At 48.0% G+C, this 16193-nt stretch overlaps 1 protein-coding gene across 22 annotated transcripts in view; it reads left to right on the top strand.

Moving 5' to 3' along the window:
- The window catches only part of MYT1L (myelin transcription factor 1 like), a 441118-nt gene that overhangs the window by 313107 nt on the left and 111818 nt on the right, over positions 1–16193 (top strand). For all 22 annotated transcript variants that reach the window (XM_051838143.3, XM_051838145.3, XM_051838141.3 and 19 more), the window contains one exon: positions 6053–6408. In XM_051838143.3, coding sequence (XP_051694103.1) covers positions 6053–6408 — 356 coding nt within the window. The remainder of the gene's footprint in view (positions 1–6052; positions 6409–16193) is intronic.

Raw genomic sequence — 16193 nt, forward strand, 5'->3', positions numbered from 1 at the left:
AGCTGCCGTGTGCTTACAAGTGGCTGTGGTAAGCAGCTCCTTCAAGGTTTAGCTGTGTGAAAAGATACACAATATATGGCTATTGCCGTGTTTCAGTCCTGCATATTATATAGTGATTTGCATAGCGGGGATGATGGTGAGAAAACGTTGTCATCTGTCAAATGCTGTAGATGTGCACCTGGCATTTGGGATGCCATCAAACCTGGTGGGGGTGGGGGCCAGCAGCAATGGTTGCCAGAGCGCCTGGGGGCTCCTCTGCAGCCCTCTGGGGGCACCTGTGAGCCTGAGAGTCCTGTCCCGGCTCCACCCTGCCTTCCATGGAAGGCGGAGTTGAACTGGGCTTTGGTCAGCAGGTGGTGCCTAGGGCTGCGGAAACTGAAGAGCAGCCTTTCCGCCTCCTGCACTGCCCTCGCCCTCATCCTCTGCCCTTCAGCATACGGTGCCCCCTTGCCGTTGTGTTTTCATTCAGCAGACATTTACTGAGCCCCAGAGGGTGTTCTGGGCTCTCACAGAACTTAACGCAGTGTGGTGGCCAGCAGTCGTGTGTGGCATGGGGCACTTGAAATACGACGAGTGCAGTTGAGGGAGTGTGCTGCTTATTTCCTAGCATCTTAAGTCCATAGCCAGCAGGGCTACTGGCTGCGTGTAGGATGTTACAACTCTAAAACATCAGAGCCAGTTAAAAACACCCTTGTTCTCACTCTAGTGAAGGAGACTATGGAACTCATTTCCGCACGAGAGTGAGACGGGCGCTTCCATTTTAATCAGCGGAGGAAACTGCAATTTGCTCTTTCACCAGATAGCCCCTGAACACCTGCCAGGAGCAGGGTCTCTAAGTGACCATGGGAAGCTCGCAGCTGGTGGGGGCTTGTCCACACGGCTACGGAGCAGAGGGGAGGAATGAGGCAAGCACGTGAATCCCAATGACGAGTTGCACTTGGGATGCTCAGCATATGGAAGACGGGGAGAAGAGCCAGGTCCCCTGGGATGCAGCTCCCCATGATCCCAGAGCCTCTGCCCCTCCCTGCATGTGCATCCTCTCAACCTCCTGACATCCCCGACAGGGTCCTGCTAGGCCCACATGTGTGCGTGCATGCGGGGCTGAGCCTCCTCCAGCTGGCGGGGGAAGGGGTACCCCATGCCTCCTGGGATGTGTGGAACTCACAGGATGCAATTTTAGGGGGACCCAACTCCCCAGACTCATGTTCCAGAACTGCTTTATAAGGATTCACTCTGAAACACCCCAGGGCTCTGGAGAGGAGGACCAAAAGCAGGTGTGAATGGGTTCTTAGGCCACTTGGGTTAAACACAGATAGGATGACATGTGTCTTGGACTTGGATTTTGTTGCCCCATGGAAAGTAAAATGAGGGCTAAAGAAGGAGAACAGAATCTCAGTGCCTGGGATCAAGCCCTGGCCCTGCTTCCAGCCCGGCCTCCTGCTAGTGAGCCTCCCGGGAGGCAGCACCGCTGGCTCAAGCTTGGGCCTCTGCTGGGCTCCTGGATGTGGTGGACCCGGATGGAGTTTCTGAGTTCAGCCTGGCTCAGCTCTAGCTGTTGTAGGCATTTGGGGAGTAAACCAGTAGAGAGAACAAGCTTGCTCGCTCACTCTCTCTCATTTTCAAGCAAATAAAATAAAATAAATGAGACAATAAAGTAGAACTTACACTTCACAAGTAAGCTGCAACAATGAGAAGGGAATCAGTTAGGAAATTTTTTAATGATTTAAAATTTAGCACTGTAAGAGGCCTGATGACCCTTTCAGTATACAAATACCCAAACCACAGCCCCATCGGGAAGTCCAGGTGCCCAAAATCAGTGTTAACAAAGTGTGACTTACACCAGGGCTCCACACATGGTGTTCTCTTCACATCACGCTGGCCATGCCCGGGCTGTTCAAAACCGGTTTGATGATGGTGGCATTCAGCCTGTGGCTGCAGAAACCCAGGTAACTGCTGCCTCTCCTTTTCCTCCACGCCTGCCTTTCCACACTCACCTTCCTGCACGCTGGACTCCGCTCTTCTCTCTACTTTCCCTCATTCTGTTCTCCCCTCCATCCTCTTCCACTTTCCTGCCCCCGGCAGTTCTGATGGAGTGGGAGCATCTCCAGGAGGCAGGAAAATTGGTGTGAAGCTGGGGCGAGGGGTGCATAGCCATAGACTCTGCTGCCCAAGGGGCAAGCAGAGGAGCCATTCAGAAGACCCCTGAGGAGGAAGCATACTATGCCAGACACTCCTCCTGAGGGGGTCACAGCTGGGACCCCGTTTCCTGATGCCCTCACAGCCAAACATGCTGTCTTCCAAATTTTCAGCTGCTCAAGTCCTAGTGAAACCCAGTCCTGCTTGCTCCTAATTACAGCATCCATTTTAAGGGCCGTATCTGAGCAAGAGGGGAGTCTCATGAAATAGGTAGCAAGTGTGTGTGTGCGTGTGTGTATGCGTGCATGCGTGTGTGCATGCATGTGTGTGTGTGTGTGGAGGAGACGGTGGAACAAGAGCCCCGTAGCATCCAGAGAAGCTTCCCACTGCCAGGTGGACGAGAATAGCCCCAACAAAGAGCACAAAATGAGTTCACTTTACTTCATTTTCTAGCAATCTGGAATGATTTCACAGTTTAAATCACAAGTGTTGGTTGTGCAGAGCAGAGTGTGTCAAAATCAGATACTGGTGAACTGAGAAGAGAGACAGGAGATGGGGAGAGTTCAGCAATCGTTGAGAAGCCATGGGTAGACCTGGAAGAGCAATCCTTTTGTTGCTCCCCTTACTGATTTGTTACTGACAAATCCAGAATGAAAACATTGAAAGAAGTGCTCTTGGATAGAGGGCCACCGTATGGGGAGAACAGCTGGTGTGGACTTAGACCGACTGTTGTCAGGTAGTGAGTATCAGGTGGAGGAGAGCCAGAGCAGAGGGACCAACCAATGTTACGTTCAAGATGATGGACTCAGATGCTCCCTGATACATGAAGAGGGTCACACAAAAGAAACCTCAGAAATCTGCTTATTTCATAATTGAAAATGATGTAGACACATATGTGTTCTCCAACTCAGTGTGAATGTAACAACTGCGGCTCTTGTCTTTCTTGTGTGTTTAGGAGATGATAACATGTAAAAGGCAGGTGACCAGTCATCCTGATATTTCAGGACTGACAGAGCCTGAGAAATCCCTAACTGTCCTCATTTTACCAGTGAACAAGTGACATGCAAACTGAAGAAGGGGACCCCCCAGTCACAGAGCCCAATGGAAGTGGAGCCCCCAGCTCTTAGCATTGTAGCACCTCAGCACCTACCAGGGCACAGGTTTAGCAACACTCTGTAATGAAATGAGAAATGAAATATGCCCCAGCAACCAGAAATAAATAGTTTGCTGAGACATGTAACAGTTTCACTAACTCCATTTCACTAGGTCATCTGTTTAGATTGTCTTTCCAATACTGGTGTTAGACACCAGCAGGACAACGGATCGTTTCCAGAGCTGCAAGGAGCAGCGTGTTTGCTGCGTACCTGGATGCCTGAAAGGTGGTAACGACAGCAGTAAATCATCATCTTCATAGCTGTTAGATAGCAGCCATTGCCATGCAGTGAGTGAGTAGTGTGCACCAGATGCCACACTGCCCTCTTTAAATTAATGGGTTTCAATTCCTTCTTCCAACAGCATGTCCGATGAGTGCCTTTTTATTTTAGAGCTGGTGACTATGAGGTGTGCAGTTGGACACCTTTCCAAACTCCCCCAGCCAATAAAACCTGGGCAAGTTCACTGGACCACTGAGACCCACCATGCTCGTGGTCCCTCAGCTGGGCAAATTCACTCAGTCAGTGAGATCTGCCTTAGCAGTTCAAATACCTCACATAATTCAAATGTCTCCCACTTCAAGCTGAGCACATCCTGTACCACTTTCCTCCCAGCATGCACCTGCTATAGGCACACTTGGCTCCTGACTTCAGTGGGGAGGGGATGCCCCATTGCTCCCCAAAGGTCTAACCTGCAGAGAAGTCTCCCCCAGGGTCCCGGTGCCCCCACCCCAGTACAGACACCCAGCTACATGGCTAATGACCTGACAACATTTGGCCAGGTACGTGGGATGCTCTCTGTCCTCTCTCCCTGTCTACATACCTTTCCTGTGCTCTTTTGCTGAAACCTGGCCATTACCATTTTTTTTGACAGGCCAAGTTAGACAGTGAGAGAGAGAGACAGAGAGAAAGGTCTTCCTTCCGTTGGTTCATCCCCCAAGTGGCTGCTACAGCCAGTGCTCTGTGCCAATCCAAAGCCAGGAGCCAGGTGCTTCCTTCTGGTCTCCCATGCAGGTGCAGGGCCCAAGCACTTGGGCCATCCTCCACTGCCTTCCCGGGCCACAGCAGAGAGCTGGCCTGGAAGAGGAGCAACCGGGACGGTATGCAGCGCCCCGACCGGGACTTGAACCCAGGGTGCTGGCACCGTAGGCAGAGGATTAGCCTAGTGAGCCACAGTGCCAGCCACCTTTACCTTTTAAGAGCTCATGTAACTCCCTACTTCTTGCATAAAGATCTAGTCTCCAAGTAGCCCACAAAGTCAAGCTGACCCTCCATGACTCAACTCCTACCTCACATTCTTTTCCCATCTCACCCTCACCATTCAAGCCCACCCATGTGGGGTTTTGTGTATGCTTTAGTTTTCCAAACATACTGCACTCCTCCTTGAATCCACATCTTTGGCAAGTTGTTTTGCTTGAAGCGTGTTATTGCCCTCCTAGATGTCATCTGTGTATCCTTTGAGGCTCATCTGGAGCCTGGCTTCTTCCTGGAGACCTCACTAAGTGTCCTGACTGCCTCTCCTCTTGGACATGGCATTCATTGTACCCTCCATGTTTTCATCAGAGTGTTTATCATACTCAACTCTGTCTATTCAACAAGTACTTCTTGAATGCCTGTGACATGGTTAACAGTGGTGAGTGTCAGTCTTAGTTCTAAATGGTATCCCAGACTTGTCTGAGTCCCCTGTTGGCCCATAGAGCTCTGGGGTGAGGATCTGTGCCCATCACCTCTGAGTCCCGGCACCACCCAGGGTGCAGCACAGAGGAGCCTTCCGCACAGTGTACCCTGGGTGGTTCATGACTTGCCCCATACAGACCTCAGCCAAACAGGGTCTGTAAGAGTGCTCTGCAGAGGCAGGCAGTAAGAGATCCCACATCACAGTCCAGACAAGGGAGTGTTTGCCCACAGTGTTCTTGCCTCTGTTTCTCTCCCCCCTTACTCCTTGTAATATACATAGGATCTCCAGGCAGAAGGAAGCTGGATTAGCAATATACCTTTAGAAAATTTCCCTTTGTCAAGGAAACAGTGTTAGTTCCTGCTGTCAGGGTCCTACCCAAATTTGGACCAATTTCATCATGATTTGGTGTTGATGACCAATAAGAGGTCATTTTCTGGAATGCTGAGTATAGGACTGGTGGTCTCCAAGACTGGCAATGTTCCGTGCAATATTTAGTTATGCAGTTGCTCCCATTAAAACCAAAAGCAAGCATTTATAAACCATATTGTTTGAGCAGGCTGTTGCATCTAACGATATAAATTTTATCTAATATGCAAATTCAAACATATCTGAAGCTCCTTCACAATATATGCATTTTTAATGTTTTACATACAAGTGCATGTGTTACTATAGCATGCAAAAGCTAAATCTGGTTTAAAGATGCATTATACGTAGTGTTTACTTGGTACAATGTTTAGGAAGCTGAGATTGTATTGTCAGATGCATGCGATGCATATTGTGCAAGTATTTCTTAAGTCATCTTCATGGGTTTTACTAGGATTTCCATGAGATTTGGAACTATAGTAACAAGGATGCGGAAGACAGATGAAACGTTACCAGTGACTAGACAAATGCAGGCTGTATTTCTCTGTCTTAGCATTTCATGAACCGATTTTGGCACACGTGTTAGAAATGCATATGCTCTTATCTATCTAACGTTCACACCAGTGACGCCCATGCTGAGCCTTAAATATCTTGACCAACTCCTATTGCTTTACTCTAAAGATGGTAACTCAGATCTTCCCTTTATCCCTTTTGTTTTAATCAGTGTATATGGTTGTCCCTTGGCTAAAAAAAGAAAAACACAAGATAAACAGCCCCAAGAACCTGCACCCAAAAGAAAACCGTTTGCAGTAAAGGCAGACAGCTCCTCAGTGGATGAATGCTATGAAAGTGACGCCACCGAGGACATGGATGAGAAGGAGGAAGATGAGGAGGAGGAGTACTCCGAGGACAACGATGAGCAGGGGGATGAGGATGAGGAGGACGAGGAGGTGGACAGAGAGGAAGAGGAGGAGATTGAGGAAGAAGATGATGATGATGATGAAGATGGAGAGGACGTGGAGGACGATGAAGACGAGGAGGAGGAAGAGGAGGAGGACGAGGAGGAGGAGGAAGAAAATGGTAATCTTTAAAATATCAGTAAAGTGTTACACTGGGATCTGGGCCAGTTTTCAACGTGAATCGCTGTTAATATTCATGACACTTGAGCGATTGTCACATAAGCAACAGTGACCAATGCTGAAAAGATGAACTGTTCAGGAAAACTTAACCTTTATTTTATAGACTCTCTCCAGGTTATCTGTTTGACTAGATTGTGTTTATTTCAGTCAAACTGTGATTCCAGTGGGTTATCACAGGGCTGTGCTGAGGTATTTGTAGTGTACATATTGGATTAGCATAGTACAGTTTGTACATAAAGTTAAGCTAGGGTGCCGGTCTTTAATTTTGCATTTCTTGGTTGCTTTAGCTGAGAGACACTAGTGATTGCTGGAATAGTGTTGTTGGGCAGCTTCAGCCCACACCTGCACGGGAGAGTGGAAGTCCTGAGTGCAGTCAGATGTATCGACTCGGGGGTGGGCTCCGGGTGACACAATCTAAGCTCTGCTTTCACGTGGTCGAGTAATCAGGGTGAAAAGAAATGCTCTGGAAGTGAGAGGACTGGCTTGTCATTGTCTCCTGTGTTAGAGACCTGCGTTTTCTCCTCAGGCGTCTGACACTGTGAGACGCAGCAGTGAGGCAGATGTGGTGGTATGCTGAGGTCAACTCGTGTGAGATTCACTGGACCTTAGTCCAGTTCTCTGTTGGTGTCACACTCCAAAATATGACTTCAGATATTTCTTTTCTAGAAAGAAAAGAGGTTTTCTAAGCAGCCTGCATCTTGTCTTTACTGGCTCAGGGTTTATGTTGCAGAAATGATAGAAGGTGATGAAAAATGAAGGCAGTGTTTTTTCCTACCATTCTCCTTGTGCTCCAATGTTCTTTGCAAATCTGAATTCCGGGGAGCTCATTTCTATACTCAGAGGACAGGCATTTCTGCAGGGGACAGAGTCTCTCTCTAGGTCAGGGAGTCATGAGTTACTGATTGCTGATCCCACGTGCAGGCACGAGGCACTGGTGCTCACAAGTCCTCATAGTTCATACTAGGAAAACAGTATTTTATGAAATAACCCTAGACTGTTAGAGCAGCTTAAGAGTCGTATGAAAACAGTTTACCAGTTATATTTGCATATGTACACAGCTATATATCTATGCAAATCCATACACACAAATAAATTACATGAATCAAAATGATTTTCTTTTTTTAAAACAGTTGTATTTTGTAATTTTTTTAAAGATTTATTTTACTTATTTGAAAGACAGAGTTATGGAGAGAGGTAGAGACAGGGAGAGAGGTCTTCCATCCGCTGGTTTACTCCCTAGATGGCTGCAACAGCTGGAGCTGCGCCGATCTGAAGCCAGGAGCCAGGAGCTTCTTCCAGGTCTCCCACATGGGTGCAGGGGCCCAAGGACTTGGGCCATCTTCTACTGCCATCCCAGGCCATAGCAGATAGTTGGATTGGAAGAGGAGCATCCGGGACTAGAACCGGCGCCCATATAGAATGCCGGCCTCAGGCCAGGGCTTTAACCCACTGCACCACAATGCTGGCCCCCAAAATTTATTTTCACAAGATATTCTCATCCTGATACTGCAGAGTACAGTGTGGAGAAGGTGTAACAGGCTTTCTAAGAATCCAAGCAAATATAATTGTCCCAACCCATCAATATTGCTGAAATGTTAAGAATGAACAAAAAGAGCTGTGTGATAAAGTATGTATTTCTGGACACTCATTACCGGGTGTGGTCTGGGGTGGCAGCGGCAGTTGCTGAGACTGATGAATGACTGCAGCTTGCCTGTGGCCTGCACTGCCTTTCTTACTCCCTCCGGTGTTGGGGAAGCCGTGGACACTAATGCTTGGATTAGGAAGTGGGATCTGTAAATGTGCATCCTTGAACCAAGGGTTTCAGTTGAATTTTAGGTTCTGCTTTCCATTTCTAGAATTATTGCTTTACCCTGTGTTATGTAGGGCCATACTTCAAATACCTCTAAAATTACAAAGTGATATATTTGGAAAAAGGAGTCAGAAGCTTTGTTGAAATAGCTTTGGACTGTGACTGCATAGAATTTGTCTGGTTTTTTAAAGATTCATTTATTTATTTGAAGGCAGAGATACAGAGAAGTGGAGTCAGAGAGAGAGGAGAGAGATAGAGAGAGAGGTCTTCCATCCACTGGTTCACTCCCCAGATGGCCGCAATGGCCAGAGCTTCGCTAATTGGAAGCCAGGAGCCAAGAGTTTCTTCCAGGTCTCCCATGCAGATGCAGGGACCCAATTGGTCCATCTTCTACTGCTTTCCCAGTCCATAGCAGAGAGCTGGATTAGAGGTGAAGCCAGGACTCAAACCGATGTCATTTGGGATGCCACCACTGCAGGTGGTGGCTTTACCTGTTGTGACACAGCGCCAGCCCAAAATTTGTCTATTAAACTTGAGCATTTAGAACATACCTGTTTTTAAAGTCAGATAACAAATCAAACTGAAGACATTTTTATTAAAAAAAAAAAAAAATCCAAGTCGATTTTGCCTATGGACTCCTGGGCAGGTCCCGGAATTCCTGGTGCCTCGAGCAGACCTGGCCCGATGACCTTGTCTCAGGTGCTCAGCAAAGGTGCAGCCCAGAGCCCACAAGAATGCAGGTGCTGCGAAGTGAGGACCACAAGAGGTGGCAGAGCACAGGCAGGGAGAAGGAAGCAGCTGCTGGGTGCCTGTTGCAGAATTGACATCCGGCATCTGGCTCCAAAGTTAACAACTCCTGTAATCATCTATTCCATGAACATTCAGAGAGCCAACTGGTCTACTCCAGGAGCCATGGCCTTCGTGAGATATTAGGTGGTTGGGTTGCCTGCTGCCAGCATCACACAGGCCCAATCTGCAGTGACATGTGATAGTCACTCTGTTTCTCACAAACTCTGGATCCCAGGAAGCCATTTGGAAGCAGCGGCATTCTGGGGGAGGGACCCCCACTGTGGCCTTGATCAGGTCTGGTTTGATTTCTAAGTCAAATTAGAGGCTCCCCTGCCCCTCCCAGAACAGATCCCGTCACAAGCCCTCTGTGTCACAGAGAGAGGGCTCCCCTACAAGAGCCTCAGGCAGGCGTTGTGATGTCCCAGGTGGATCATTCCCCAGGTATTTCATAGCCCACCTAGGGAGGAATCTCCAGGAATCTTTAGATCAAAGCAACTGTACAGCTTTGTTGATTGCGCAGTCAGCATGCACAAGTCACTGGTTACGTAGAATTTATTAAAATCAGGCTTTGAAAGGCCTGCATCTGTCACCCTCCTGAATCGCCCTGCTGAGCATGCTTTATTTCACCTTACTGCTACTTTAGTGCCAAAATCAACATCAACAAACGTGCATTTCTGCTATACAAACAACATCTTTTGTTAAAAGTATTATTTATTAATTCGAAAGGCAGAGTTACAGAAAGAGGAAGAGAGAGAGAGAGAGAGATTGATTGATTTTCTGTCTGCTGGTTCACTCCCCAAATGGCCACAATGGCCTGGACTGGGCCAAGCTGAAGCCAGGAACCAGGAGCTTCTTCCAGTTCCCTCAAATGGGTGCATGGTCCTAACACTGGGGCCATCTTCTACTGCTTTCACAGGTGCATTAGCAGGGGGCTGGATCGGAAGTGGAGCAGCCAGGACTTGCTCAAACCAGTACCCACATGGGATGCCAGAGTCCCAGGCAGGGTCTTACCCACCACACCACACTATGGACCCTAAGCAACATCTTTGACACAAGAAATGTAATCTGAGAATAGGATAGTCCATGTATTGCATGTGGACTTTCACTTCCCATTAGGTGGGCGTTGCAAAATTGCACACTTCTGAAAGGCAGGAAAGTGTCCATTTCTCGTGTCTGATACCCAGAACCCTGGACCACCATCTTCAATCTGTTTTTTATGTTCGTCTGAACACTCGCAATGACTTTATGTTCTGAGGCCACCAACGAAGTCCTCTCTCCTAGCAAATAGAAGCAGCAGTGTACATGGGGAGTGAAAAGCAGAGCGAGGCAGACGGAGCACGGTGGGAAAAAAGGTTTGCTGGTCCTGCGTGGAAGAAGTGGGGACAGCAGACAGAACCCAGGAGAAAACCTGAGCTGAGAGCAGCCGCGTGGTGCACATGAGGTCACTGCTGGCACCAGGGGGCAGCGTTGCATTCACCCAGCGTGAGTTTCACTACTCTGTACTTTGCACTGTGGAGTTCATCGAGATTGTGATTTGAAGAACACTAATTTACACAAAGTGCCACTTAATTACAGTTGGAACTAGGAAAGGTGGCGAAGGCCCTTATGTGTAACTTGGAAAGTAAGTACTTACTTCATTCCCAAGGGCCCTCCAGGACTGCAGCTACACAGAAACCTAAACAGCACTAAGAATGGGCATTTCCAGTGGGTACATTTGTGTGCCTCACTGTTGATCTTCACACTGACCATAAAGACAGGCAGGTGAGGAGCTTTCTTAGTGTGTTGTACCAGTTAGAATCTGTGCCCTTCCCTCTGACCACGTAAGACAGGCAGGTGAGGCACTCTCCCTGTCTCAGTACCAGGGACAAACAGTGACCTTAGCAATCACCGTGAAAGACAGGCAGGAGCAGGACTGTCCCTGTCTCATTGTACCAGGGACAAACAGTGACCTTAGCATTCACCGTGTAAGACAGGCGGGAGCAGGACTGTTCCTGTCTCATTGTACCAGGGACAAACAGTGACCTTAGCAATCACCGTGTAAGACAGGCAGGAGCAGGACTGTCCCTGTCTCATTGTACCAGGGACAAACAGTGACCTTAGCATTCACCATGTAAGACAGGTGGGAGCAGGACTGTCCCTGTCTCATTGTACCAGGGACAAACAGTGACCTTAGCATTCACTGTGTAAGACAGGTGGGAGCAGGACTGTCCCTGTCTCATTGTACCGGGGAGAACAGTGATCTTCACATTCACCGTGTAAGACGATGGGAGCAGGACTGTCCCTGTCTCATTGTACCAGGGACAAACAGTGACCTTAGCATTCACCGTGTAAGACAGGCAGGAGCAGGACTGTTCCTGTCTCATTGTACCAGGGACAAACAGTGACCTTAGCAATCACCGTGTAAGACAGGCAGGAGCAGGACTGTCCCTGTCTCATTGTACCAGGGACAAACAGTGACCTTAGCAATCACCGTGTAAGACAGGCAGGAGCAGGACTGTCCCTGTCTCATTGTACCAGGGACAAACAGTGACCTTAGCATTCACCATGTAAGACAGGTGGGAGCAGGACTGTCCCTGTCTCATTGTACCAGGGACAAACAGTGACCTTAGCATTCACTGTGTAAGACAGGTGGGAGCAGGACTGTCCCTGTCTCATTGTACCGGGGAGAACAGTGATCTTCACATTCACCGTGTAAGACGATGGGAGCAGGACTGTCCCTGTCTCATTGTACCAGGGACAAACAGTGACCTTAGCATTCACCGTGTAAGACAGGCAGGAGCAGGACTGTTCCTGTCTCATTGTACCAGGGACAAACAGTGACCTTAGCAATCACCGTGTAAGACAGGCGGGAGCAGGACTGTCCCTGTCTCATTGTACCAGGGACAAACAGTGACCTTAGCATTCACCGTGTAAGACAGGTGGGAGCAGGACTGTCCCTGTCTCATTGTACCAGGGACAAACAGTGACCTTAGCATTCACTGTGTAAGACAGGTGGGAGCAGGACTGTCCCTGTCTCATTGTACCAGGGACAAACAGTGACCTTAGCAATCACCGTGTAAGACAGGCAGGAGCAGGACTGTCCCTGTCTCATTGTACCAGGGACAAACAGTGACCTTAGCATTCACCGTGTAAGACAGGCAGGAGCAGGACTGTCCCTGTCTCATTGTACCAGGGACAAACAGTGACCTTAGCAATCACCGTGTAAGACAGGCGGGAGCAGGACTGTCCCTATCTCATTGTACCAGGGACAAACAGTGACCTTAGCATTCACCATGTAAGACAGGCGGGAGCAGGACTGTCCCTGTCTCATTGTACCAGGGACAAACAGTGACCTTAGCATTCACTGTGTAAGACAGGCGGGAGCAGGACTGTCCCTGTCTCATTGTACCGGGGAGAACAGTGATCTTCACATTCACCGTGTAAGACGATGGGAGCAGGACTGTCCCTGTCTCATTGTACCAGGGACAAACAGTGATCTTAGCAATCACCATGTAAGACAGGACTGTCCCTGTCTCATTGTACCGGGGAGAACAGTGAAATTAGCATTCACCATGTAAGACAGGTGGGAGCAGGACTGTCCCTGTCTCATGGTAACAGGGACAAACAGTGATCTTCACATTCACCGTGTAAGACGATGGGAGCAGGACTGTCCCTGTCTCATTGTACCAGGGACAAACAGTGACCTTAGCATTCACCGTGTAAGACAGGCAGGAGCAGGACTGTCCCTGTCTCATTGTACTGGGGAGAACAGTGATCTTCACTTAAAGACAGACAGGAGCAGGACTGTCCTACTTTCATCCTACCTGTTAGAAACAGACTCACAAAGATTAAACCATTTTTCTCTGAGGTCTAGATGTGGAACCAGACTTTGGTTGGTCATTTGTATCACTTTCTGCTTATTTGAACAACAGGAACCATATCTGACTAATTCAGTTTACATTAAGTTCATATTTAACTAAAGAGTATGATTATTAACAGTTGACCTATCATAGGCTGGTTTTTACTTGAAGGATTTCATTTCCTAAATACATAGTAATGGTCTGATTCCACATTTACTAAATACAGCTTCCCTTTTCATCTTACCAAAAGGTGTGCTCAGTGGTTCTAGATTTTTCTTTTAGCAGATCTGTTGCATGTAATACCTATCTGTTTGGATACCTGTGACTTGAGAAGTGTGCACCAAAAGCTGTGTAATAATGCCCAGGGAGTTATGGTCTATTTTCATAATCCAGTAACAGGAATAATCTTTTAATCTCTCCAGGTGTATGTGAAAACAATACATGTCAGTGTGTCTACAATGTGTGTGTGTGTACATACCCTGTGTCTCTCTGTGTGGTATGCGTGTATGCACCCCTTGTCTGTGTGTGTGGTGTGTGTGTACACACCATGTGTCTGTGTTTGTGGTGTGTGTATATAGCCCTTTTCTCTGTGTGGTGTGTATGACACAGCATATGTCTGAGTATATGGTGAGTATGTACATACCCCATGTCTATGTGTGTGTTGTGTGTATACATACGCTGTCTCTATGTGCTGTGTGTACAGCCCATGTCTGTGTGCATGGTGTATCTGTGTGTGGTGTGTGTGTGTGTACACATCATGTGTCTGTGTGTGTGGTATATGTGTACACACCCTGTCTCTGTGTATGTGTGGTGTATGTGTACACAACCTGTGTGTATATGCAGTATGTGTACATACCCTATGTCTCTGTGTGTTTATATGGTGTATACACCCAATGTCTGTGTGTGTATAGGTGGTGTGTATTTACACATCTCAGGTGTGTGGTGTGTGTATACACTCTGTGTCTGTGTGTGGTGTGTATGTACACACCCTGTGTCTATGTGTACATGTGTGGGGTGTGTGTGTATATACCTTGTGTGTGTGGTGTGTGTGCACACCCATTGTGTATATGTATATGTGGTGTTTGTGTGTACACTGCCTGTATATGTGCAGTGTATATATACAAACCCCATGTGTGTATGTGTAGTATGTATGCACATATGCTATGTGTGATATGTGTACACACCCTATGTGTGTATATGTGGGGTGTGTGTGTACATCCTGTGTTTGTGTGTTCATGTGGTGTGTATGTACATACCCTATGTGTGTGTTGTGTGGTGTGTGTACATACCCTGTGACTGTGTATGAATGTGTAGTGTGTATACACCCTATGTCTGTATATGTGGTATGTGTGCACACCCCCGGTATGTATACGGTGTGTGTATACAACCTGTGTATGTGTGTGTATGTGTGATGTGTGTGTTCACCCTGTGTCTGTGTGTGTATGTGTGGTATATACACAGCATGTGTTGATATGTGTGGTACGTGTACATAACCTGTGTATGTATGTGTATACACCCTGTGTATGTGTGATGTGTGTGTTCACCCCATGTCTGTATATGTGTGGTATGTACACCTCATGTGTGTTTAAGTGTGATATATATACATAGCCTGTGTATGTATGTGGTGTATGTATACACCCTGTGTATGTGTGTGTATGTGTGATGTGTGTGTTCACCCCATGTCTGTATACGTGTGGTATGTACACCTCATGTGTGTTTAAGTGTGATATATGTACATAGCCTGTGTATGTATGTGGTGTATGTATACACCCTGTGTATGTGTGTGTATGTGTGATGTGTGTGTTCACCCCATGTCTGTATATGTGTGGTATGTACACCTCATGTGTGTTTAAGTGTGATATATGTACATAGCCTGTGTATGTATGTGGTGTATGTATACACCCTGAGTATGTGTGTGTATGTGTGATATGTGTGTCACCACGTGCCTGTGTGTTTATGTGTGGTATGTATACCACATGTGTATGTGTGGTATATGTACATACCTTGTATCTTTATGTGGTATGTGTATACACCCTGTGTATGTGTGTGTGTGTGATGTGTGTGTTCACCCCGTGTCTGTGTATGTGTGGTGTGCACACCCTGTGTGTGTAACCATGGTATGTGTACGCACCCTGTGTATGTATGTGGTGTGTATATACACCCTTTGTATGTGAGTGTGTGATGTATGTGTGTACACGCCATGTCTGTGTATACGTGGTATGTATACCCCGTGTGTGTGTGTGATATGTGTACACACCCTGTGTATGTATGTGATATGTATACACCCTGTGTATGTGTGTGTGATGTGTGGTATATACATCCCATGTGTGTGTGTGTGTGTGCTGTGTGCACACACCCTGTGTATCTATATGGTGTGTGTATGCACCCTGTGTATGTGTGTGTGTGATGTGTGTGTATAGCCCAAGTGTGTGTGGTGTGTGTGCACACATCCTTTGAGAATACATGCTTCTCTCGGTAGGTAGGAATGAAAATTCCATGGAAGAGCAGCGTGACGGATCTCAGACTAAACGCCCCTCCACGTGTTGTGCCCAGCTGGCCACACAGCCCTCCCTTAGAATGTTCTGTGCTGGAATTAATTGGTAAAAGCAGAGTCCCTTCTTTGCCTCTCTTTACTGACTCTGAGGACTGTCTCAGACAAGGCGTGAAGTCAAAGGCAGTGCTTCTCCTCTCTTCAGCGTGTTCCTCATGTCAGGTAGCCTGCGTTGTCTGAGGATGAGTGAGAACAGCCCTGCTAGGCACCCTCTGCTCCAGGCAAAGCAAAGGGGACTGGTCAGACAGGGGTCCGAGGCCCAGCGGCAGGAGCAGGGAAGGGCTGCTCCTGATCCGTGAGCGCACTGGGCATCTTTGTCCTCTGTTGGAGCTGCTGTGGCAGGAGGGCTGCTGAACTGTCCCTGGAGGCTCAGGCCTCACTGCTCTCACTGTGGCCTCTGCTGGTCCTGACTTGGGGCTGCGTCCTCACTGCCGACCCTGAGAAATCTGAGATGGTTCTGTGTGTGAGGCATTTCCACGCAGCAATTCGGCTCACTCTGATGGAAATTGTGGCAGACCTGCCCGCTGAAAACCCCTCCTCCCAGGCGCCTGCCACCTGATGGTATTTCTGTCAGGCGGGGACACACTGGGCCTGCACTACAGAAGCACCCTGAGCATTTGTGACAAGCAGCCTTGCATGTCTATGAGAGGAGACAGCCGAAGTGACAGGCAGCGTGTGCTGGCACCCTTGGGGACCACATTCCCCACGCTGATGAGCCTCTGTGCTGTCCATGGGAG

The sequence above is a fragment of the Oryctolagus cuniculus genome, chromosome 2, assembly GCF_051225735.1.
Source record: "Oryctolagus cuniculus isolate XC-2025 breed Fujian yellow rabbit chromosome 2, ASM5122573v1, whole genome shotgun sequence".
Classification (NCBI taxonomy): Eukaryota; Metazoa; Chordata; class Mammalia; order Lagomorpha; family Leporidae; genus Oryctolagus; species Oryctolagus cuniculus.